The sequence below is a fragment of the Aristolochia californica genome, unplaced genomic scaffold (assembly GCF_029961685.1).
Source record: "Aristolochia californica isolate CCGP_79_NKW_82.1479 unplaced genomic scaffold, dmAriCali1.0.hap1 SCAF_7, whole genome shotgun sequence".
Classification (NCBI taxonomy): domain Eukaryota; kingdom Viridiplantae; phylum Streptophyta; class Magnoliopsida; order Piperales; family Aristolochiaceae; genus Aristolochia; species Aristolochia californica.
The window spans coordinates 32784306-32809404 of NW_027182268.1; the positions used below are offsets into that span (position 1 = coordinate 32784306).

General features: G+C 34.0%; 2 protein-coding genes across 4 annotated transcripts in view; one reads left to right on the forward strand and one right to left on the reverse strand.

Annotated features, from left to right (window-relative positions):
• The first annotated feature begins 5308 nt into the window (after nucleotides 1-5308).
• Nucleotides 5309-7558, forward strand: LOC137937168 (FCS-Like Zinc finger 14-like). The gene is made up of 2 exons (XM_068782263.1): nucleotides 5309-6062; nucleotides 7130-7558. The coding sequence occupies exons 1-2, from the start codon at nucleotides 5569-5571 to the stop codon at nucleotides 7293-7295; spliced, it is 660 nt and encodes a 219-aa protein (XP_068638364.1). The 5' UTR covers nucleotides 5309-5568; the 3' UTR covers nucleotides 7296-7558.
• A 14680-nt stretch (nucleotides 7559-22238) lies between these two features.
• LOC137936041 (oligouridylate-binding protein 1-like) overlaps nucleotides 22239-25099 on the reverse strand; it is a 28285-nt gene continuing 25424 nt past the window's right edge. For all 3 annotated transcript variants that reach the window (XM_068780548.1, XM_068780549.1, XM_068780550.1), the window contains 3 exons: nucleotides 23419-23510; nucleotides 23148-23321; nucleotides 22239-22975 (listed from right to left, as the gene is read on the reverse strand). In XM_068780548.1, coding sequence (XP_068636649.1) covers nucleotides 22640-22975; nucleotides 23148-23321; nucleotides 23419-23510 — 602 coding nt within the window. In that variant the 3' untranslated portion in view covers nucleotides 22239-22639. The remainder of the gene's footprint in view (nucleotides 22976-23147; nucleotides 23322-23418; nucleotides 23511-25099) is intronic.

The window sequence follows — 25099 nt, forward strand, 5'->3', positions numbered from 1 at the left end:
GCCCAATTTTATGCAGGATTTATGTATATAGGTCATGCCCAATTTTATGTAAAATGTATATATAATTTTATATACAGTTTATTTGACATGTATTTTTACAAAGTTTTAAATGTATGTTGGAGTTTGAACTCGGCTCGAGCTCGAGCTCGAACTCAGTTAAAATTATTGAGGTTGAGCTTAATAACAAATTTAGGCTCAAGGCTAGGCTCGGCTCGAGTTCGAAATATTTAAATCAAGTTCGGCTCGAACATAGGCAGTTTTGGGCTCGCCTTGGTTTGATGCCACCCCTAAGGGGAGGGGGTGCCCCTTATTGACCCAAGACGATGTCCAAGGATATCATTATTTAAAAAAAAAATTGATCTTTGGGATGGAGGGGAAGCCCCTCCCCTGGATTACATGCTTTGGCCCCTTCACCATGGTCTCTCTGAATAGCAGTAGGGATCCTCCACTCTATTTGCCATCATGTGATGATGCACATAGTATAGTGAAGAAAGAGTATCCCCCCTACCCCCTTTTTGTGTCACCCAAGGAGAATTCGACTTGATCAACTGGATTTTCTTGCTAGACTCTACCATATTAATTTAAATAAAATATAATAGAATAAAAAACATAAAAATGTGATCTCTCATTTCTAAGCATTTATATTTTTAAGCATTGTATATTTTTATTATATCCATTTATTTTAAAAGGAAAAGAAGTGGACACAAGTCCCATTGGAGGGCATATTAGTGATATTTCAACGTATCTCCAATGTAATGTCTAATATCAAACGGTCTTAATTTATTTTTGCTCGAAATAGGTATGGTTAGATTTTAAGGGTTTTGATATGACATGTGATACTCAAGTCAAGTCAAGGGTTGATTGCTCTATGCTCATGATAATTACAAGATTGTCATTTTCTCACCATCTTCATTATCTCCATTTTATCATTTAAGAACAAACCGTCCAACAATACGATTCACTTGCTATTAATACGAGGAATGTGTGCACCTAACTCATGTAATCTTGAGTTTTTACTCTTATTCCTTACAATGGAATAATTCCAATTTTCTAATAATTCCAATTTTCTATTAAAAAGTGAATTATATAATTTTTTCTTGAGTAATTGACAGGTTGGATATGACAGACAGATCCTAGAAAATTTAAAAAATGAAGGGAAAAGCAAACTGCTCTTTTACCAATCCGAAGTTGTCATGTTTCCTACACAAACTACTTTTCTTTCCACTTGTGTGACAAACTTTTTCGCAATGACCATCTTGTATAGTGTCTTTTGTTACAATCATTTGTATCGTTTAATTTGACACTGTGTGTGTGTGTGTGTGATTTTATTGATTTTTAATTAGTTTATAGAAGATTTAGGTCGACCTACTTTATAAGCACAATATGTTAAATTAATTATTTTTTCTAGATATTAAATTATTCTTTGAGTGTTTATATTTGGAAAAATCTTCATATTTTTACCCCTTAAAATAACTAAAAAACTACTTTCTATGATCAATTCTTATATTTGAAATATATTTAAAGTTAAAGTTATAATGAATAAATAAATATTCCATATATAACATAGGTTTATAATTTATTGGACAAGGTTTCCAAATTGAAGATAAATTAAGTATGAAAAGAATTAACCCCTCATAGATACATATCAGATGCTAGCCAAAACTTATCTTGAGGATTTTGTCCTCCCATACATCCCTTATCGATAGATATTGGGGAAATATATTGGCCAATATGTCTAGTATGTGTTGGATTTTGTGCTCCCCAATACAAGGTTAATGGAGATTAAGAGTTTAACTAATCTTAGTTGTGAAACAGGAAAGATGCATAGTCGGTCCTAATTAAATGGATTTAACTATGTAAAAAATTTAAAAATAGTGGTTGAACTTAATAAATTTTTTTGAATAAAAATAAAATTATAATAGACATGGGAAGGGCATGGGTCCTCCTCTACTTTTGTACATGGACATCCGTCGCCTCCTCCCTTGACGTACACTAGCAATTTTACCCCAATGACCCGTTATACCGGTTAATTTATACATGAATATGGAATATGGAATAAAAATTTTATCCATTTCTATACTATGTGCCATTTATTAAATAAAATACATATAATGAAAATATATATTATACTCAGTTACCAGAAAATAGATAGTCATGTTTAATATCTAATTAAATCCTTCCTATATAATGGTTAAAAACTCTCTTTATTTTGAGACGATTTTATTTTAAATAATACATAATCAACGATAGCTTTCTTATGTATTAATCGATAATTTATAAATTTTTAGTTTTGTATAGCATTTCAAGGCTAGCTAATACTATCTTTTCGGTATTTAATTTGCTTATGTATGAAGTTAGTGATAGATAATTGTTATAATAGGCATTGGATAATCAAAAGAGGTGATGGAATGGTATCAAATTACAAACCTAAATGTAAAGGGGGCAATGCCCTTCTCCAAGTGTTGGAAAAGTGGGGAGGGTGCCCTTATGTACTTTTATGAGTATTGTCCCCTTCTCTCTCTCTCTCTCTCTCTCTCTCTATAATAACAAAAGAGACCTCAAAAGTAGTTTACTTTGGACCAAACTTTCACTTTCACTTTCTCTAACTTATCTAATTTCTTTTTACAATAACCCCAATAAAGAACTTCCAAAATCACAGTCAATGCAAAAGTTCCCATCACTTGGAAGTGAAAGTTGTCACTCACTTTTGTTTTCTTCTTTAATATAAGAAATTTATCTTATGTATAGACTTTGGGCAAGTAATAAACTAAGTCATATTTTTCCTCTCCTATCTCTTGCTTCTTTTTTTATAATTAAAATTGAGAAACCATTATATAAAATATTATTTTTTAATGCTAATGAAATGTTGGGGAGTTTCTAATAGTTAGCAAAGACTTTAAGAGTATTAATCATCTACCCATTACCAAATGAACTACCGACGTGGTATGGTGACCAATTTCCACCTATGTTTTATAGTAAGAAAAGCTCAGGTGAACATCTTGGTATCAAAAACTGAATTTTTACCTTTAAAATCTATTGGTCGATACTTATTGCGTGTTGGAGTCATATAATGTCTTATCTTATATTAAAGTATTAAGATTTTAAAAACTATGAGAGTCTATATATTTTGTGAAGTATTAAAACCTCCAAAAATTTAAACTTATTTTACAATATGCAAGACATATTACTGATGTTTCAAACCTTTAGAGAATTATCTTTATGTGTACACTCACCCAAGTTGTTGTGCTTATAAAGAGAAGAAAATGGTGGAAAAACTAGAAAGTATGATTGTGAGAGAAACAAAGAGGTTCAAACTTAGTTAACCGGAAACTAGGGATACTCGAACACGAGATAAGTAATGGTATCAAAGGGGAACAAGTGATTAATCATACATGGAATTACATTACATTAAATCTATAATCAGATAATCAGATACAAAAAAGGCAAAAAAGTAATCAAATACCTTTGAAAACACATCAAATGTTGAGGTACCCTCTCACCACTATCGATAGATATACATATCAAACATTACATGCAACTTGTCAACTTTAGGGTGAGAGAGCTCTAGGGGAGTATATGGCTATTCATGATTCCATATTGAATCAATTTCATACCGGGTATACTGGTTCCAAATTAGAGGAATGTTATGGTAAAACTTCATTTGAAATGAGGTGGTAGAAAGCAATATGCGACTTAAAAAGACAAGGTCGGTTTAAGGTTTAGGGTTTAGGGTTTAGGGTTTTATTTTTTTTCCTTTCTCTTTTCTTTCGGCTATAGATAACATTGCCATATAGTCAAGAGAGGCAATTGTCTTACTAATTTGTCTCTAGATTCCTAGGAAGATCTAGGTTTAACTTCTTTCTCGAAGAAGACTCTGGATGAGAGAGACTCTCATTCTCCTTTCGCCTTCCTTGACTATACTCGACTTTAAGAATTAAAGATTATTTTCATCCTTTTTAAGTGAAATAAAATAGGAGTGCTAAAGAGAAATTTTAAATTGGTTGAGATAATCTTTTTGGTTTTTTGGATTTATTGAAAATAAAAATGTTTCAAATTTTCAATAAGAACATATAAGTAGTTGAAATAAATATTATGTGACATTTTATAGAATGTGTCATTACACTAAGATCATAAGATAAAGTTTAAAAACTTTGAAAATTGTATAAGAAGAAATAAATATTAGATATATTTTGAATTTTCAGTTGTCATATATGATTTTATTGTTTTAAAAATATATTTTTATAAGTTTACATTCTGATAAAGGGGTTGATAAACAATTGATTGATTTAAAATAATGAAGTCATCTAAGAGATAGCAAGATTTTTTAAAATATTTTAATTAGATTTGTTGAGCAAAATTGCAATTATAAAAAAAATTCAGTAAAAAACTGGTGAATTATGAGTAGAGAAGAGGATATTGAATGGCGACCTCAGAATTTGTATCCATGGAAGTATCTTCCAGAGCAGAAATGCCGCCATTAACATGGCAAGAGCATAAATGAAATCGTCTTCTTTTTCTTTCATGTTTTTTGCATTCTCACGAATTTCTCCCAATCTCTGCACAGTGACTTGAGTGGACGCGATCAGAAGGTCTGTACTCAACTGGAGGCCATATTCCGTCCTTGTTGCCCATCACAGTCTGATATTAATTAAGCGAGATGGTTTGAATTGCAGTCACCCAGAAATTCCCCTCCGTAAAAACCCAAAAACAGTGTTTCCATTTCAAGGAAAGCACTATCAATCGCAGGAAAAAGTTCGTCTGAGATTACAGGACAAAGGACACGGAAAAGAGAAACTTTTCAATCACCAATCATGCCCAGGACAAAGAAAACAAATTAAAAAACGTATACTCGACAGGAGAAGGAAAAAAAAAAGACAGATGGTATTTAATACTCAACCAACTTAATCTTTTCGTGGAATCTGTCGCCTTTCTTTTTGCTTTCTTTTTCTGTTTTTTTTAAATTTTGTGGTTGAAAGTTGCAACAATTCGTAGAATCTCTGCAAAGGGAGTAGATACAACCACATATGTTTAATTTATAAATCTGGGCTTAAATTAATTGGATTTTTTTAGTAGTTCTTCAAGATAGATATCAAATCAAACATTAAAGACAGGTAATTATTTTATTTCCTGCGTTTTGATTGGGTTTGCTTGTGTTGTGGAGCAGTAGACGAGGTGAACTGCCAATTGTTTGTTAAAGATGAATAAACAATTTTTAACTGGAATTAAGAGCTTTTTTGTCTTGTCAAAAATGGCTTCCCATTCTCCTGTCTATATTTGTTCCTCTGGACATTGACTCGTCTTAGAGAGACCAGAAAAGGTGGTCTCCCTGAGTCGTCTCTCTCGCTCTCTCTCTCTCTCCGTGTGCTTATACTTTCTCTTTCTTCCACCATGGAAGAGCTTCTCTCCGAATTCAGAGGCGAGCGATACTAGTTCTGGGTCTCCTTCAAAGTGGCAAAATTTCTTTTCATTCACTCTTACGGAAGCCCCACGAGGCTGGAAGCTGAGATGATTCTGTGAAGCGGTAGTGGGTATTGATCCAAGCAAAATCCGTGGAAAACAGTGGTACACATGTCTGAAACCAAACCAACCAAGCTTTCACTCTCTATCTTCACCAGCTTCTCCGAGTCCCTCTCCCCGTCGCCTCACTTTTCCAAGTCGCCTCGGAACTTCGAACAGTCGCTTGTCGGCCTCGGAATTGTAGCCGCCATGAGCGACTCAGGCGGTTCAGGGGACACCAGAATCGTCGTTTCTCCGCGATCCGATCCGATTACGATCGTATCGGCTAGACCAGGGGTGAAATTCAAGGCGTTCGCGAGGGAGGAGGAGGACATGGACTTATCAGAGAGCTATACGTGCGTGATTTCTAGCGTCGGCAACGTCAGGGTGCGTAAGAGGGAGTATTTTGACGGAGCGGAGGGAAGGAACGGTGACTTCACGGGCAAGTCGGCCGTGTTCTTCGCCTCGCCACTGACGGAGGTGCCGGCGGCAGGCCGGGAGGACTTCTTGAGCTCTTGCCATCTCTGCAGGAAGAAACTTCATGGGTTGGATATTTTCATGTACAGGTACAAGATTTCTCGACTCTGTTTTAGAATTCTATCTCGGATCTTCTTATTTTTCTTCTGGTATTCGCTTGATTTATCTATTTCTCCTCTTAATTCGTTCTCTTGGTAAAGTTTTTGATGAATTTTGAGGCCTTCAATTGTCATCCGTGACATTTGATTTCTATATATGTAGCTACCACTTAGAATTCTGGTTGTGTTCTGGTGAAGATTAAGATATCCTTCTTACTGATTTAACTTGTTTTGCTGCAAATCCCCTAAGATACGTTTTGTTTCTGTTTTTCGATTTTCTGGGTCAACAAGCCCATCATCTTGTTTCCCCACGCTTTTTTCTTTTTTCATTACCAAGTTCGTGAGTAGTCAGTAAAGCAGAAAACAATTGGATTGGGAGTTTGTACCGATGAACTTTAACAGCATCTCATAGTTGGTGTTTGAAATATTTGAATTGGTCGCGGAAAATTGATATTTGCAGATATGCTTGCATCTTTCTTCCGCATTTAAATTGGTGTTCATCCGATTTCTGTTCTTTATTAGATAAATCGCGTCCAAAATTCAGGTGTTGAAGGATGCTGCAGCTTGTGACTGGATTGATTATCATGAAGTCTGACCTTCCGTCATTTTCATCTACGGAAAGAAAGTTAATTCATTGCTCTGGTTTCCTTTCCCCTGAAATCGAAACTTTTCTCCGATTCGAGTTCTTGATTATAGCAGTCATCCGAATTTCTTAATTCAAAATTTCCTGGATGTAAACTGGGTTGTCGTTCAAAACTTAAATTTCTCCGTTCCGATCTAACATTACCGTAATTGAATTTCCGCGACATGATGCCTTCCTTGATGCAGTCCTTGGTTCATAACCAAGAAAAACTTTTATTTCCCCTCTTGGGTTGGATTCTTTTTTCTCTGGGTAACAATTGGCATTCGGTCACAGTAAATGATCTTTCTTCGTCCTAGGTGGTGAATCATCTTTTGTTTTTACCTGGGTCTGGATCTATCTTATAAGTTACATCTTTTGTCCTAAAAAAGATCTGGGTGTGTCTGATTGATCAATTATTTGCCTTGTGTTTTTGCAGAGGAGACAAGGCTTTCTGCAGTGTCGAGTGCAGATGCCAGCAAATTCTGAGTGATGAACTGAAGGAGAAATGTGGATCTGAGGCGATGAAGAAGCAATTTGATTACTCTGCATCCCCTTGTTCAGCACCTGGACTCTTCTTCTCAGCTGGAGTTGCAGCAGCTTAAGCACAAAGACGGATCAAAACCAATAAACAAGGAAAAGAAAAGAAAAGAAAGATCAGAGGCGGAAAGAATTTTATATAAAAGAGAGAAGATGAAAAGGGATTGTGCAAATAGCCTGTACTATATAAAGGCAAGGGCCCCTTGAGTAAATATGGAGGTCCCCTCATGCAAAGGCTGCAAAACACAAAATGGGTCTGAATTTTTCTTAATAGAAAATAATTATATTTATATTACAAAGTATATTTGTATAATTTTGGGGTGTTATCTCATGTGCATCAAACACTTAGGTGAAGATAACTTGAGTTTGATTATTTTCATTAATATTCTTTTATTATATTATTTCAAATAGAAAAAAACTGATAAAAAAATGTATAAAGTGAAAATACAAGAATTAAAGAAGATATAAAAAATTGAAAAATTAGATGTAGATGTATGGTCATACTGGAAATTGAAAGCTCGAAAAGATATCAACTGTAAATAAGTGAGTATAATGTGACACTTACTACGGGGTTCGACAAGGAGCAACGCTTATGACGGAAAGAACTATTAACAAATCGAATGTACATGTTATTAAAGAGGTTGATCTAACTATTAATTAAAAAATTGGCCAACAAAAAGCAAATACATTCTTACTCATCAAGCTCAAACTATTTCTCATAAAACTTTGACATACCATCTCAATTAAGCTGAAATCCTTCTCAGAGATTTTCATCAATTAAGGCTATTTATTGTTGGTCTCAAGATTCTCATTAAGATAATTTTGATGACAACAAACACTCTAATTATTAATTATTTGCATTAAGTGTATTGTGTAGTCAAAGTGCTCTTAAAGGAAACTTTTGGACGGCATATCCATTCGATTGGCCTTGGTCTATCCCAATGGTCCATACAAAAGGGAAGGAAGTAGCTAATGTCAAACAACATATCATCCAATCAACATAGCAGCATCATTTGACCAAATAAGAGAAAAAAATAATTATTTTTGTAAACTATTAGCCTAAAAAAGGCAAGAAGAGTAAAACGGGCAAAATGAAAAGGAGATAACCAGATAAAAAAAAGTCAACCCCTTCATTTTCAGAATTAAAGAAGATAAGTGCCGATGGTTAAAGGAGTCAAGCACATCAGTTAAAAAGATGAAACCCTAAATTAACAAGGCGAAAGGAGTCAAACAAATAATGGAAATGGAGCAAAATGATTTGATTCCTATAGCAGGTTAAAAAAAAAAAGTCAAACCCCACATACAATAAGTTTTAGAATTAAAAGTGGCATGAAAGCCTCCATAGGATTCAAACCCTTCCGGGAGTAGGATTTGCAAAGAAGAAAGGACTCGATCCCAAGGGATTGAAATCAAATCATTAAGGAAATAAAAAAAAAGGAATTGAACCCTAGTTAAAAAACTTTTGGAATTCAAAGTGCATTCCACCCCTATACTGAAAAAGCATATTTTAGGAGTCAAAACAACGGGAGGATCCAATCCCATCTAGGTGAAAAACAACAAAAATGATGCAAACCTTGTTAACAAAATATTTGAGAAAATTTGACCCACATAGGAAGCAAAACCTAGAGGAGTTGAACCTAGGGGATGATTGGACCTCACAATCATAACAATTGCAAAAAAATGGAGTTGAAACTAGGGCATTGAATTCAAACTCATGCTATAAAAATCCAAAATTTTAAAATGTCAGACCTAGAACTTGAAGGTTTAGGTCTCTAAAATTTGTAAGTGATATACCAATATGTTCAATAATAAAAATAAGATGTATTGATTACTTTTCATATATTTTGACCTATTTTTTTTCTAAATACTAAAGATAGCATTATCAATTCATAACGGCAAGTTTTGTACATTGGGAATTGTACTATTTAACCAAAACTCACCCCAATCAAAATCTCTCTCTCTCTCTCTCTCTCTCTCTCTCTCTCTCTCTCTCTCTCCACAATGGAAACCAAGTCTCCCAAGCCCTCGTACTTGTTTTGAGAAGTTTTAGCCCTTTAAGCCTTGGAAACAAGCCAAACTTAGAAGTTTTCTCCATTGAGCTAAGTATTTTAGTATTTATCTTTTCAAATGACCAAATACTTGATCTCAGTTTGTTGAACATTTAGCAAGTAATTTTAAGATAATACTCGATTCAGCCATGGCATTATGTGTAGTATGATTGACAACTATTTGAAATTAGTTTTCCAGCCTCTTGTATTTTCATATCATATCAATACATGCTCATATGTTTCCTTATTTGAGCATTCAAAATGACTTTTATAAAGTATTCAAATTTTAGGATATGGTTTCAAATCTAAGTATTTATATGCATATACTTTGAGATATTTCAATTGTACTAGGTTGAGTAAGTTCATATCACTACTAGTAGGTTAATCATTACATTGAAGTGTTGTGTGTGCATTCCCGAGTTTGAAAAAAAACAATCCCAAATTTAGATTAAGCCTTCATTTTTAAATCAATTCATTGAGAATTATTTTGAACCTACTGTATTTTCAAATCAAGTATACAAACTATTTTAAGTTACTATTTACATTGGGTAGGTACTTTAGATTTGTGTATCTATTGGTTTGTGTTTTGGTTGTTAAAATCAGCCTATTGAGAGTTAATTTATATTTGACTATGTTGTAAGCAACTAATAATCCCAAATTATTTGTGAAAAGGTTGTGGTCGAGGAGTAGAAGTTAGGAAGTTTTGTTTAGTGTTGTCTAAGTCATAAGACCTTGTATACACAAGTTGTATTAAAAATCCCTCTGTGGGTCTAGGCTGACGTACTTAGTGAGTTGTGGAACATCTATGTGAGGGTTTAGGCTTGTGTAGCCTAATAAGTTAGCATAAAATTCCTTTGTGGGTCTAGTGTAGTGTGCCTAATTAGTTGTTGTAAATCTAAGTAATAGAATGTTATTGTAAGTTGGTTGTTATGGTCAATTGACTTGCGTAAGTTTTGGATGAACAGTATTGTAATTGACCATAGAAGTGATTTATTATAGATGTCTAGGGCAACCCAAGCTTAGTAGATCTGCAAGGTATTAAAACATCTAGAGGTTGGACTAGCAATTCAAACAAGGATTGTGAACCACCTATAAATATCATTGGTGCGTTCATATGTGATTGCTTCTACTTTTACTTTGATCATTGAACGTAAATATAAACTTCAAAATTCATTGTACACATCAAATTAATTGAATGAACTTCTACACACATAGGAATTAAGCAAAAGTAGTTAAAATTAAGAGTGGAAGTTAATAAACTCGTTCACCCACTTTTCTAGGTTTGCTCCTCACTGAACCTTACAAGTGGTATAAAGCCAGTGTAATCTAAAAGCTTGATCCCAGGTTGAATATTAAAGATCCTAAGAGAGGGTTTAGGATAAGTGTACACATTAGCCCCTGTGCATTACAAGCATATAGAGACTTGGATGCATATGAGAACATCACACTCTTAGAGTCATGACCCCTTTGCCCCTCTAGTATATGAAGGGACACACTATGAAATGTGGAAGTTACCTATACGAGTATCCTTCAAGTCATAAAGTCTAGACATGTGGGAGTCAATTTGTGCTAAAAATGTCAATGGAAAATTCATCAACAAATCTGTAGATGAATGGGATGAGAAGGACATTACAAGAGTAAATAACAATGCATTGGTCATGGGATTATTATTCAAAGCATTGAATAATAAAATAGTTGATTCAATATTATCATATAAATCATCTAAGGAAATTTGGGAGAAACTAAAAGTAAATTACTCTAGAAACATTGAGTGTAGCACATCTCACTTAGAGTGCACCCCTGGGCACTAATGCTTAGTAGGAGATGCCATCTAGTATGGAGATGATAAGATTGTGACTGAGATGAAGAGTTCAAGTTGAGAGAATTATTATTCTTGGTAGATATCCAAGAATGTAATGAACTTAGTATGCAACTCACTAAGTTGGAAAAGGAGATTGTCCATGAAATTTGAGACCTCCTTAAAATTAGAAGAACTAAAGAAAGAGAATGGCAAGCTTAATGAAAAATGTTCAAATCTATATACCCATGGAGTGTTGAGATATGACTATGAAAATGTATGTAGAAATATTAGAGTTACATAAAGAAAATGAAACTCAAAAGTTGTTGGCTGAAGGAAGAGTCATAGAAGTATTCTTTGTCTTGTAGAAGAATACTCTAAGGAAGCCCTTTCCAGACGTAGAACCTACCTATGAGAAGAACAAAGAAAAGAAAGAAAAAAGAAGAAAATATCTATAGAATTACGTAGTCCTAGCATAGACAGGCATGTCATTACTGTTATATGCAAAGGTCACTATGTATTTAAGTGCTCAATAAGCAAGTCTGGACTTGAAGGGGTAAAGAAAGTTTAGATACCTAACAATAGACTAAATTTGACTATACTTATAAGGGCTATGAGACTCAAACAAATTTGGGCACCCAAGATCACTTGACCACCATACATGGTGATCACGTCTCTAGCCGAAGCTTTGAGAATGTAATTTGAAGTTCACTAATATTTTGAGGTATTTGACTTGTGCATATAAAAAGGTCGATTTGGGAGACATTGACTAGTCCTAGATGGCTTAGACTATGGACTATAGCAATTACTAGAAGAATGAGACTTTAGACTTTTGAAATTAGTTAAACCTCCTCTACTAATGCGTATAAATTCTCCTTTACTCAAGTTAGTTTTCATAAGCAAAACAATGAGCAATGAAACTTTGGAAAATGGACAATCACAATCAAGATATTTAAGGAACTCATTTACTCTTTAATAAGTAAAATCTTCAAGCTCAAAGTTTAGTACACTTACTCTAAAATCCTTTAAAATTGAAATTTTTGATCAATGAACTTATGATAAACTAGGAGAAAAATTGCCACAAACTTAAAAAAGAGAACAAAAATTTTAAAATCACTTCTTTGCAAGCTTAATGATTAAATTGTGTGAAAATCGGCTTATTTTGAGATTAATGTCTTTCACATTGTATAATTTGTATGCAATAGTAAGTTTCAACTATGATTGAATGTAAAATTTTGAAATGCATTAAAACCACATACTTATAATAGTTGATTGTGTTTGTCTGCTATGCATTGTAAACTTTTTACATTGGTCTTTGAGTTTAATATCCACAGTCAAAATTTTAAAACATACAAATAGTTATTTCCATAAACAAGTGAATTAGACATTACTCAATTGAGTCAATCATTTTGTTGGTTTGGCTATAAAGGTAGCAAATGTTGAATCCTACACTAGACAAATATGGGCAAAACTATGAAAAGTGTCCAACTCTTGGTGGTTGACATTGTGTGCAAATTACATAAGCTAAACTTTAAAATTCCCAATATAATTATTTTTGGAATATTATTTGAGCATGTTTGAGAAACCTTCATATGATTATATATGAAGCAGCCAAAACTAAATTGAGTGTCAAGTACCTAAAGACATGTGAATCTTATATTAAAATGGGAAAGACCTATTCTTCTATGACTGAAGTGTGAAAGTGAAAGATGGATTTGTTACAGAAAGAAAGCCCATTATGTCCCTTTAAATAAATGAAATTTGCCTAATGCAATAGAAATGTTTTAAGACCAAGAATTGAGCTCAAAATTTGAAATTCATAGGGTCTACAACCTTAAATTACTAAGTAGATCAATGAGGGTAAGATGTGACCAATTAGGATCCCAAAGAACCATATTTTCCAACTTCATCTTGCTAATAAAATCTATTGAATTGGGTAAATCAATGAATGAAAAGATTTCATATGCATGATAGGCAAGTAATTTTTTATATAGTCAAACTTTAGAACCAAAATATTTGTGTGTTGTTATTCTCATTCAATAATATGAGACCTCTTATAATAAAGTTTGTTGCTTTCTAGGGTCAACACATAAACACAAGAGATCTCAAGAGAAGGAGAGAAGAGGGGAACTCTAGCTCTTGGGGGAGAGGAGACAAGAAACTAAGGGAGAGAGAAGAGGAAAATAGGCTAGAATGCTCTACCCCATGCCTTGAGGTCGTATTTATAGTTGTGTGAAAGTGTTTACAATGACTACAATGCCCTTAGGGCTACATGTTTTAAAAGAAAAAATATATATAAAGATATACAAAAACTTGTATAATTATAATTTTATGTCATCTCTATGAAAGTTTTCATTATTTACTAGCCATGTCACCCATACACACGTGGATATCTTTTAACACTCCTCCAAAAGTTGGTGTTTGTAACTTCACTTTGCGAATAATCTTGGTCAAGAAACTTGTGTACTTGAAAAAAAATGTGTTTGTCTTGCTTTGATTCATCTTATTCTTGTTCACATCTTGCTTGGATCCTTTATCTTGTTTAACACATGGAATTCTCCATTATTCGTTACCTCTTTCTTATAATTCTTATTCTACTTCTCCCGCTCAAGTTGGGGATCTTTTTATTCTTTACCAAGAGACCCACTTGCCCAACATAATGGTAAGAGAATAAAATTCACTCCTAGTCGTATGACAAAGCTTCATACACCAGTCAAAACGGTCATGGTCTAAAGCACACTCTACTCAATTTCAATGGCAGAAAATAGCCCAACTTTAGGACACAACAAAGTGACTACTCGCTTTTTAAGGGTAGCTCAAACACAAATTACCTCTTGGGTGAAAAACAAAAGACTTAACTCAAGTTGAATGTTGGCCACACTCCTATACTTTTAGGTATTGGGTCTATAGGCATTGCTCTGAGGTGATTTTAACAAACAAAAATTGAAGAAAGTACTTTGAGGAATTAAGGATATAAAAAGATAGGAGCTCTCATACTTCAAAAGGAAGGAGTAACACAATGTAGGTCTTCATACTTCCAAGTAAGAAGGAGGCGCTCTTAGACCAATAGTGGATAAAAAATGACTAGGTTTTACTCAAGAGAGAGGTAAAAAAATAATTCCTCTATGAACATAATAATTAAGGAAACTTAAAAAAAAACAACAAGGAAGCTTTGAGATGGAACATAATAATGGAAACTTTCTAAAAACAGACTTCTCATATAAGGCAATTAATTTTTAACACAACTTGACCAATTTGGAAAGAAAATATTCAGAGATAAATTCTTTAATAAGGGAGATTTAGGAAATTAATATTTTGAATTTATAATAAGAAAACAAGACTTTATAATTCAAAACTTTAGATTTTGTTAAAAATGAAACTAAACTCATATAGGGAAAGACATCTCTTAAGGAAACTAATGTAACTTTATATCAAAGAAAGAAAACATAATGATAGAAATATATTCAAGTTGGTAAAATCTTGACTAGATTTTGAAAAAAAATAGGAATATTAAGTTACGTTAACAAGTCATAAAGTGAAGCAAAAAATTTGGCTTAAATTCGGATTTCCGCATCCAACAAGATACAAACATGACCTTTGATTCTTCTAATTTGGATATCTCTCTCTAGAAATATCAGATTGAGAAAATATTTATTGGGATAGAAATAGACTAACACAGATTTCATTTGAGATATATTTCTCAATGTAAATTCTAAGTTATGTTAGTACAAACTGTTCACAAAGTTGAGGTTTGTTGCTACTACACGAAACTTTTCTTCTGTTTGACCTTTGCTCCTTCAGATGTCGATTTCTCTCTATAAAAAATCTGATTCCAAGAATTATTTCTGAGTTGAAAACTCGACTAAAAGATATTTCCAAAGATATATAATTTTATATATAAAATGTCTGGTAAAAGAGGAGAGAAAACCAATAAAAATAGGAATTGACAAATAAACTAAAGGGAACGAGAAACACTTCTTTTTTATTTTTATTTTTCTTTTTCTTCTTCTTTTTCTTCTTCTTCTTCTTTTTCTTTTTCTTCGTCCTCCTTTTCTTCTCCATCTTCTTCTCCTTTTCCATCTCAGATCTTTGCTTGCTCTAATACCATGTTAATTTCTAGTGTCAACACATAAACACAAGAGATCTCAAGGGAATGAGAGAAGCGGGGAACTCTAGCTCTTGGAAGAGAGGAGATAAGAAACTAAGGGAGAGAGAGAGGTGTAAGGACAAATTTGTGACAAGTGGAAGAGGCTTGAATGCTGTACTCTATACCTTGTGGTTGTATTTATAGTTGTATGAAGGTGTTTACAATGACTACAATGCCCTTAGAACTACATGCTTTAAAAGGAAAATGACATTAAAAGATATACGCCATCTTGTATAATTAAAATTCTATGTCATTTCTATGGAAGTTCTCCTTATTTACTAGCCATGTCACCCCTACATACATGGATATCTTTTAACAAAATGTTATACATGATTCTTTGCATGAACACTAAAATGTTGTTTTTCTCAACCTTAAAATTGAGATCTAGATGTAAGTTGCTTGTGGTGCTCTTAAAGACTAATTCAAATTTTCTTACTATAATTCAAATCCACCTACCTATGAAAAAATAAAATTTAGGCATGACACCTACATAGAGTTAAAAAAGATCTTCACCAAGTTCCTCATGAGCTTAGGGAACGAGTTCTCTCAGTGAAACTGCCAGTTTTCCTACGTTGCCATCAAATTTAAAATTGAGAAGGATAAATGAAAAAGAAATTTATGTGAAAGTTGTAAGCATTTCATGATATGATTTGCGTGCTTAGGTGCATTTGATTTTTGAAGTCGTATATGATGAATGACTTTACGTAGTGTTTTTTGTTGCACTATGAGGATAAACTTGGTGAGATATGGAAAATAGTTTGATTTGGCATGTTAGACAACCTCATAAAGTATTAAGGATCTCAATGACTATAGTTGAAGGAATGAGCAAAAGATCATTACTGAGCCTATTACTCCTTAGTTAAGTTTGAAAATCTAAAGATTATAGTCTCGATAAGAGAAAAATAGTTCAATTTATTTGTGCTTGACTAAATATGACTACTTGAGCAGCCAAGTCTAGCATATTTCTAGAGAGGGCTTATAGTCATATCCTTACAATACTCAAATCTCACAGTATTCTAGAGTTGAAGTCAAAGACCTTGGACAAAAATTTCAAATCTACATGAGCATTGGACTTAGGCCTCCTAGGAAAATAGGGTTAATCTCCTCACTCTACAACAAAAACTAGGCAAAGAAATGAAATCATTATCAAAACATCAAGCATCCCTGATTTTCTTCAAGAAATGAACCTTAGAGTTCAAAATCTTATTTTTCTATAATAATTATTAGAATGTGTAAAAATGGATATGGGTTGCACAAGTGCATAGAATGGTGAGACCAGTAGTGTGTTTCAATTAAAATCTCTCTTTGAATATTGAAGCTAATAAAAAATTTCAAAGATCAATATTTGGGCATAAACTTGAATATCCCCATGAGCATTATAATTTGAAACATTATGTTTTTCTTACCCTAGATTACATTTATGATAATTTTTTATTTGAATATTATATTTGATCATTCTCATCAATATTTGAAAGCACTATAACCATGAGATGGTTCAGATTAAATGAATTGCTTGGGCTGATAATATTAGTGTTTATTCTTTGGAAATTTGATTAAGTGTGTAGGATGAGTGTTTTTGGGTGCTATTGTAAGGTTGAAGAGAATGAACGCATCATACAAACTTAGGAGATGCCTATTTGAATATTGACCCTTTTTATAATTGAAATAAAAAAAAAAAAGTGGGGAGGATGAAAATGAGAAGAAAGATATTAAAGAAAGTTGAGGAAAAAGAAGAGAGAGTAGGAAGAAGGAGATAATGTAGCCAAATAGGAGGCTATGCACCCTAGACAAGAGATAAAGTAAGGGCACCTTAGGAGAATAAAAATCAATATCTATGGCACCACCTAGTAGATCTAGATGAAATGAAAGTGGAGTTATTGCCAGCTCAACTTTACAAGGGGAATTAATCTCCCAATTTTGACCATAGTTCTAATCATTATATGGTGTTTTGTATGTATGGCTTGCAACAATATGGTCTCAAGTTCCCTCAAAAGAGTGTTTTGCAATAAATAGAGGTGGAGCATTTCATGATGCTAGGTCAGCATACATATAGGGGGGATGGACTTCGGGGGAGTCATGGTAATGTTTGCTTTTTATTTTTTATATTTATTTCTACTTATGTACACATTGTGCTTGTATGTTTACATGGTAATGGGTGTTTGTCATCATAAAAGGGGGACAAAGTTGGTCTCAAGATCCCCAATTTTGATTATAACATACATGTAATAATAAGTTCCTCCGTCATGGTTTTCCAACTGTGATATTTTTTTATAGGGCCCATCATGGTTTCCCAACTGTGATATTTTTTTACAGGGCATCATCCATCATTGTATCCCAACCGTGATTTTTTTTTTGCAGGGCCCATCATGGTTTCCCAACTGTGATATTTTTTTACTGTAAATGATTATATGAAAAAGATATTGAGGCCACCTCTTCTTAAATAATAATATCCCCAAAAAGACATAATAACTGTAACTAAATATAACACAACCGTCTTCCAACACATACAACACGAACTAAAATAATAAACCTTGTAGAAGGACCCAAGAAATAATCATAATCTGATATAAATATTTTTTCTTAGATGTAGAAGCTTCATCATTTGTGCTCCCCCTTTCTTGAATATTTTGGTCACATAAACTTATTCACAACATATGAAATAAAATATTTCTTTCTTGTACTTCTTCTACTTCTCCCCCACAAGCTGGAAAGTATAGCAGTGATCCCCGCTTGAACCAAATATCATAGAGGTAAAAATAAGCCCAAATAACATAGATGTATAAATAAGGCCTCAAACCAGGGAGAAGTGAGATATTTTTCTGATATATCAACGCAAAAAGTGACGCAAAACAATGGGCAAAAATGAGGATTTTTTAATACAACATAATACCAGCATGAGCTTTGATTCTTCCAATGTGAATATATCTTTAAATATAGATCAGATTGACATGAAATTTTATCCTTTTGAAACTAGACTTACATAAGTTTCATCAAAATATAACTTCTCTTCATAAAATATAATTATCAAAAGATAAATAATCTGATAGATTTCGGTCTCTGTCATCTAGCCGAACTGTACTATTTCTCCTTTTTTTCCAGCATGACCATTGACTCTTCCAAGATCAATATCTCCTTATAAAAAACTCATATCTAGAATTTATTGAATAGGTAAGAAAATATACTTACATATATTTCTTTTGATATATAATTCTTCATATAAACTCTCATTCTTGATAGTTTAAAATACCTCGGAAGTTAAAGTTTTTTGCTGTTGCTCAAATCTCTTTTGCAATCTGACCTTTGCTGCTTCAAATATCGATTTGTCTTTGTAGATAACTCAGATCAAAAATTGGTTGAATAGGTAAGAGAATATATTTACATATATTTATTTTGATATATATTTCTCCATATAAAGTCTCGTTCTTGATAGCATAAAAGACCTCAGAAGTTGAAGCTTTATGCTGCTACTCGAACCTCTTTTGCAATCTGACATTTGCTCATTCAAATATTAATTTCTCTTTGTAGATAACTCCAATTGGAAAATCTCATTTCTCCTTGGAAAGTAGACTCAATTTTTTTTTGTCATTATATAATTTGCACTATGAAAATCTCAATATAGAGGTAAAAAACGCAAAGCAAACTACGGGTTTAGGGATTAAAAAAAATAACTACGAACCTAGACTTAGGGTTTAGGATTTAGAGAAAATGATCTCATTATCTCTATGGGTTGACCAAGTCAACTCACAAAACCTGCTCTGATACCATGTTGAATTTATAGAAAAGAGAAATACTTCATTGACCTCATTAACTTATCATAATCAGAGTATATGAACTTCTATTTATAATAGAGGAAGGTAGGAGAGTTCAATTATAATAAAACTACATTTGTCCTAATTACACTCAAACTCTAACAATTAAGGATAACCCTTAGCATAATTAAATAACTCAATATAAATAGAAGACAAACATAACTCAAACTAGAACTTTTCTATAACATGACCATAAGATAAATATGCCAACTCGTGGTTATCTTTGTGAGTCCTTCTTGATCTTCCAACCAGCTTGTGGTTTTCTTTGTGAGTCCTTCTTAATCTTCCAACTTATGTGATAAGGATGCAAGCTCATGGTAATCATGGTGGGTCCTACTTCTTATGTGTTTGGGGCCATCTTGTGGGGCTTCCTTAGTCGTGTAGCCCATCTTATAATACTCTTAGATATGTGGGTCTTTCTTGTTCGTGTGGGCTAGAGCCCATCTTCCAACAGTTCTTAAAAGAAATTTTCTGGTAGCATATCCATTCGACCGGCCATGGTCCATCCCAACAATCCATAAAAAGGGAGGGTGGTAGCTCATGTTAGAACACACACCATCAAATCCACAAAGTAACATCTTTTGACCGAGCAAGAGAAAGGGAAAATAACTATTATAAACCAGCCCACAAAAGGTAAAAATGGTAAAATGGGCCAAAGGAGGTGAGGAAGAAGTCAACCCGTTCAGTTTGAGAGTTGAAGAAATTAAGTGCCAAAGGTAGGAGTCAAGTGCATGCATAGAACTCAAACACATAAGAAAAAATGGAACAAAAGGAATCGACCCCTATGGCAAGATTTGAACCCAACAACATGAAGAAAGAAAAAAGGAGTCAAACCCCACAAACAATAAGTTTTGGGATTCAAATCCATCAAGTAGTGAGACTTGAATCCAAGCATAGGAAGAATTGTGAAAAGAGGAAAGGCTTCAACCCCAAAGGATATGAGTCTAATCTTTAAGGCAAGGAAAAAAGGAATAGGAGTTGAGCCCTAGATATGGAAACTTGTTGGAATTAAAAGAGGATTTTCTTTGTACTTAAGAAATACATTGTAGGAGTCAAACCCATGATAGGATTCAACCCCATCTTGGTGAAAAAAAAAAGGATTTGAATCAAGCAAAAGAAAATTTTGGCTACACAAATGATTCGACCTATATAGGAAACAGAAGGTAGATGACTCGAACCCAGGGGATCATCTGACAACAAAATCATACCATTAAAAGAAAATGGACTTGAAACAGGGGCACAAGATTCGAATCCTTGTTGCAAAATTTTAAAATTTTAAAACATCAAACCCAAATCTAAAAATTGTGAGCCTCAAACTTTTTAAGTGACCTACCAACATGTTTAGCAACAAAAAAGGGTTTATAAATTTTTTTATTATTTTTAGAGCTATTTTTGCCTATTTTACTAAATGCCAAAAAATAGCTTTATCCATTCATAACAAGTAGTTTTTTTAGCATTGGGAACTCTCTCCCTCTCCCACATTGACAACCAAGCCTTCCAAATCCTTGTTGTTTTGAGACGGTTTAGCAACCTTCAATCCTTGAAAGGAACCCAAATTTGGATCCATTGAACTAAGTATTTCAATACTTTTTTATTTTAAATCTTGATTGAATATTTGGATCTCAATTTGTAAAACGCATGTCAAGTAATTTTAAGATCATATTTGATTCAACCATGGCATTATGAGTAGTTGTGTGATTGATAACCATTTGAATCAATTTTACACCCTCTTCTCTTTTCAAATCACATCAATACATGTTTATATGTAGTTTTATATGGCTATTTAAAATGACATTTATTAAACATTAAAATTTGGGGATAAGGTTTCCAATCCAAGTATGTACATGCATATACTTGGAGATATTTCAACAATACTTAGTCAAGTTCATATCACGACTTGTGGGTTATACTATCAAATCAATCATTACATTGGTGTTGTGTGTGTTCCCTAGTTTGAAAAATCGATATCAGATTTACATTAAGCCTTAATTTTCAAATTAAATAATTGAAGATTAATGACTATTTTAAGATTAAATTTCAATCTAAGTTACTAAAGACTATTTTAAGGTGCTTATTACATTGGATACACACTTAGGATTAATGTACCTATTGGTTTGTGTTTTGATTTTTAAAATTTGCCTATTGAAATTTACGTTGGGATATATTATAAGCTAGTATTCCTTGCAATTGGGTCAAAGTTTGATTACATAAGACTGTTTTCACCCCCAAATTGTTTGAAAAATATTGTTATAATTGAGGAGTAGAAGTTGGGAAGTTGTCTTTAGTCATGTCCGAGCTATAAGGCCTTGTGCAATACTTAAAATGCCTTTATGGGTCTAGGTTGTTGTACTTAGTGAGCTGCCAAAAATCTGTGTATAGGTCTAGGCATAGCTACTGGAAAATCCAGGTCTAGGATCGTATGCCTAGTTAGTTGTTATAAATCTAAGTGAGATCTAAGTTAGTTCTTGTGGTCAATTGACTGCGTAAGCCCCTTTATAGAAGCAATGTACTCTTTGAGTACAAGCGATTTGTTGTAAATGTTGTAGGGCCAGCCGAGCTTAGAAATTCCTCAAGGCATCTTGGAGATAGATTAGCAATTCATAGAATAAAAGTGCACCTAAAAATTTTGTGTTTTTACATATGATTGCTTCCACTTTTACTTTCATCATTGTGCATAAACATAATCTGTAGAATTGATTTTGCACATTGAATTAATTGAAAGAAGTATTAAACACATAGGTATTAAGCGAAAGAGAAGTTAAAATTAAGAGAAAAATTAACAAACTTATTCCCCCACCCTCTCCGCTAGGTTTGTTCCTCATCAAACGTTACACCGATAATGTTAAATCAACAAATAATAGAAAAGATAAGAAACTTGAATTTACCCTATAGATGCTTCTTGTGCCATGGTACTCTCAAACTGATACAAACAAACATTAAAGGCATCATTGATAATATTTTATGAATGATAAAGATTAATTTTGATCATAAGAAATGTTGCTGAGACAATTAAAATGGATCCTACATGGATAGCCCTAATTTCTGGTACCATATTCCTCGGGGTCGCTCCCTACCTCCTCTCTAGCCGGGCAAGCAGCTTTGGTTTTTGTTCTTCCAGAGGGCTTACATTCCATAAATACAGAACAAACATTCATTCCAAGATACAACCACAACATCACTCACATACCTTAATTCAGTAAGAGTAGTTGAGCCAAGACCAGAAATTTTGTCTACTTCACTAGCACATCTCAACATACAAAGAAACAAAAAAAAAAAAAAATGGAACTCTATATTTATCTTACAGAACCAGGTTCACAGCCAAATATCTCTAAGTTAGTGATCCTTGGTTTATATGTTACAGAACGTAACTGTCTCGTAGAACTTCAACTTGGGACTTCCATAAAACATAACCTATCGGCTCGATCAGCTGACATACATACCTACATAGCAAATACATCATTTCCACTACTCAAATTACAAACCTCCCAACTCTGCAACATCTCTAAAGCAAAACAAAAGCCCACAATGCAAACATAGCATAAGCCAAAAATCTACAATACACTAAATTTGCTAGTGGAAAGAAACAGGATCAGGTGTTGCTTTGCCTTCATTGGTAGTACAAAAGCTGCTGCGCAGACGAACTGTTAGGGTAACCATCATACATGGCCTGTGACCCAACGGAATTCAGACCTACAGGTCCTTGGGCTGCTGCTAGGCCTTGTTGGCTGGCCATCTGCATGAGAGCCGCCTGACCTGAGAGGCCTGACCCTGCAGCAGCAGCAGCCTGGCTCAGGGCAAGCTGGCGTTGATAAGCCAACAGTTCTGCAGCTGAGTAGCCCTGGTTCAGACCTGCATGCGATGGAAGAATCTGGAAGGGTGGGACAGGAGGTGGTAATGGATTTGATACAGTCCCTGGAGGAGTTGGTTTGCTACCCCATGAGCACTGCGGAGAGAAAACACAATGAACTCACTCTTTCCTTTCAATTAAGAACAAATGTAACAAGCATAATTTGGATTTTGTCGAATTGAATAATAACATATTTTTCTTTTGAATTGAGTATGTATATTTGCTAGATAAAATGAAACATCTATCAAATAAACAAGTAAATGCTTACTTTCATGGATTTTCCACATACGATTCTTCCATTGGCAAATTGAATAGCAAGAGCAGCTTCATCATGTGTATGATATCTAACAAAGCCAAAACCTTTCTCTCTCTGTATCCGCACTTCCTCAATGATACCAGCTCCAAGTGCATGAAACTGACGATGTAATTCTGCTTGGGTAACCTGACACATATGCATCACACAAAAAACCCATCATGATGCAACAGGTATACAATCTTAATGCATATTCTAGGAGAACGATACCTCTTTTCCATATTACCTCATGAGCAAGGTTGCCAACATAGACGGTAGTATATGCTGGGTTGTTTTCAGGAGCAGCTTCATCATTGTTCTCCTGGCCTTGACCTCCGTCTAACAAGATCAAACAGTAACATCAATCCTTGCATTCATAATTTTGTGATACCAGTAGAATAAGTGTTGAATTTAGGACCCCATGAATAATACCTCGAGCAACGGGAGAGAAAAAGAAAAGAGGGAAAAAGAGAAAAGCTCTCGAGTAGAGAGAGAAAAGAAGGAAAATAAGGAAGATTAGAGAGAGAGTACTTCACACGAGAGAGGAGAAAAAAAAAATTGCTTGATATTTCCGAGTTACAATCACCCCTATTTATAGTTGAGGAGGTGATAGAGTCCATGTACAACAAACCTTAGGATTCCTAATTACATTCCAACTAGAACTCTCTTAAGATAAGCCTATTGTGATAAGATTACATTATTTATTTAAGAGATTAATTTAACTCAACAACAAACACCTTCTTTAAGCACGTGAATCAAGCTAGAGAGTCAGCTCGTGGTCTTATCTTGTGGGTCCCACATGATCGTCTAGCCCATGTAGATAGAGGTACCAGCTCGTGGTATCTTTGTGGGTCCCACTTGATCTCCTAATCTTCTATTCTATTTCAGCACATGTTCCTTATCTTTTAACTCGAGCCACTTTGTATGAGGACTCTTGTTGACACCTCTCGAGCTCATGGTGGGCCCCACCAGCTTGTGTAGTCGTGGTGGGTCCCACATTGTAACACTCCCCTTCAAGTTGGGGGTAAGAAAACATCGTAGATGCCTAGCTTGTTGCAGATGTTGGAAAAAAATTTGTGAGTGACTGGTTAAGTGAGAATGTTTGCAACCTGGTTCTATGAAGATACATGCTGGAGAGATAAGATGCCAGCTATGAATTTTTCTAGTATGAAGTGGAAGTCTATTTCTATATTGTTTGTTCTCTCATGGAAGACAATTTGATGATATGTGAATTGCAATCTAATTATCGCAATATAGGTTCATAGGAGCTTCTTTGTAAAAACCCAGTTCAGTGAGGAGAGATCTGATTCATAGGAGTTCACTGACTGTGTGTGCCATGGCTCTGTATTTTGCTTCTGCACTAGGCCGTGCAACTACATTCTATTTCTTACTCCTCCATGTAACCAAGTTTCCTCCAACCATAGTACAATATCCCGAAGTAGATTTTCAATCATTAGGGGATCCGGCCCAGTCTGCATCTAAGAATCCTTCAATGTTGAAGTGTCAATGATTTTTAGAAGAGCCCTCTTCTTGGTGCTCCTTTCAGATATCGTAATATCCGTTCTAGTGTTTGCCAATCACTGAGTTGTGGTTTGTGCATATATTGACTTACCACACTAATTGCATATGAAATATCTAGCCTCATTACGCAGAGATAAATAAGTCTTCCCACCAATCTTTAATATTTTTCGACATCTACTTCTTCTCCTATACTTGTACATAATTTTGTATTCGAGTCCATAGGAGTTTCTTCTGGTCCACATCCCAGCATTCCGATCTCCTCCAGTAGGTTAAGGACATACTTCCTTTGAGATAATATAATTCCTTGTCTGGATTGTAGTACTTCAATCCCCAGAAAATATTTGAGTAGTTCAAAATCCTGTCTTGAATTCAGCACATCCTTTCTTTTGTTTTTTGGATGCCCTCGG

Bases quoted from the DNA above. Each gene is read 5' to 3' on its own strand.
- LOC137937168 (XM_068782263.1), top strand. From the start codon at position 5,569: ATGTCTGAAACCAAACCAACCAAGCTTTCACTCTCTATCTTCACCAGC. The intron at 6,063-7,129 runs GTACAAGATTTC...GTGTTTTTGCAG, and splicing joins TTGGATATTTTCATGTACAG to AGGAGACAAGGCTTTCTGCA.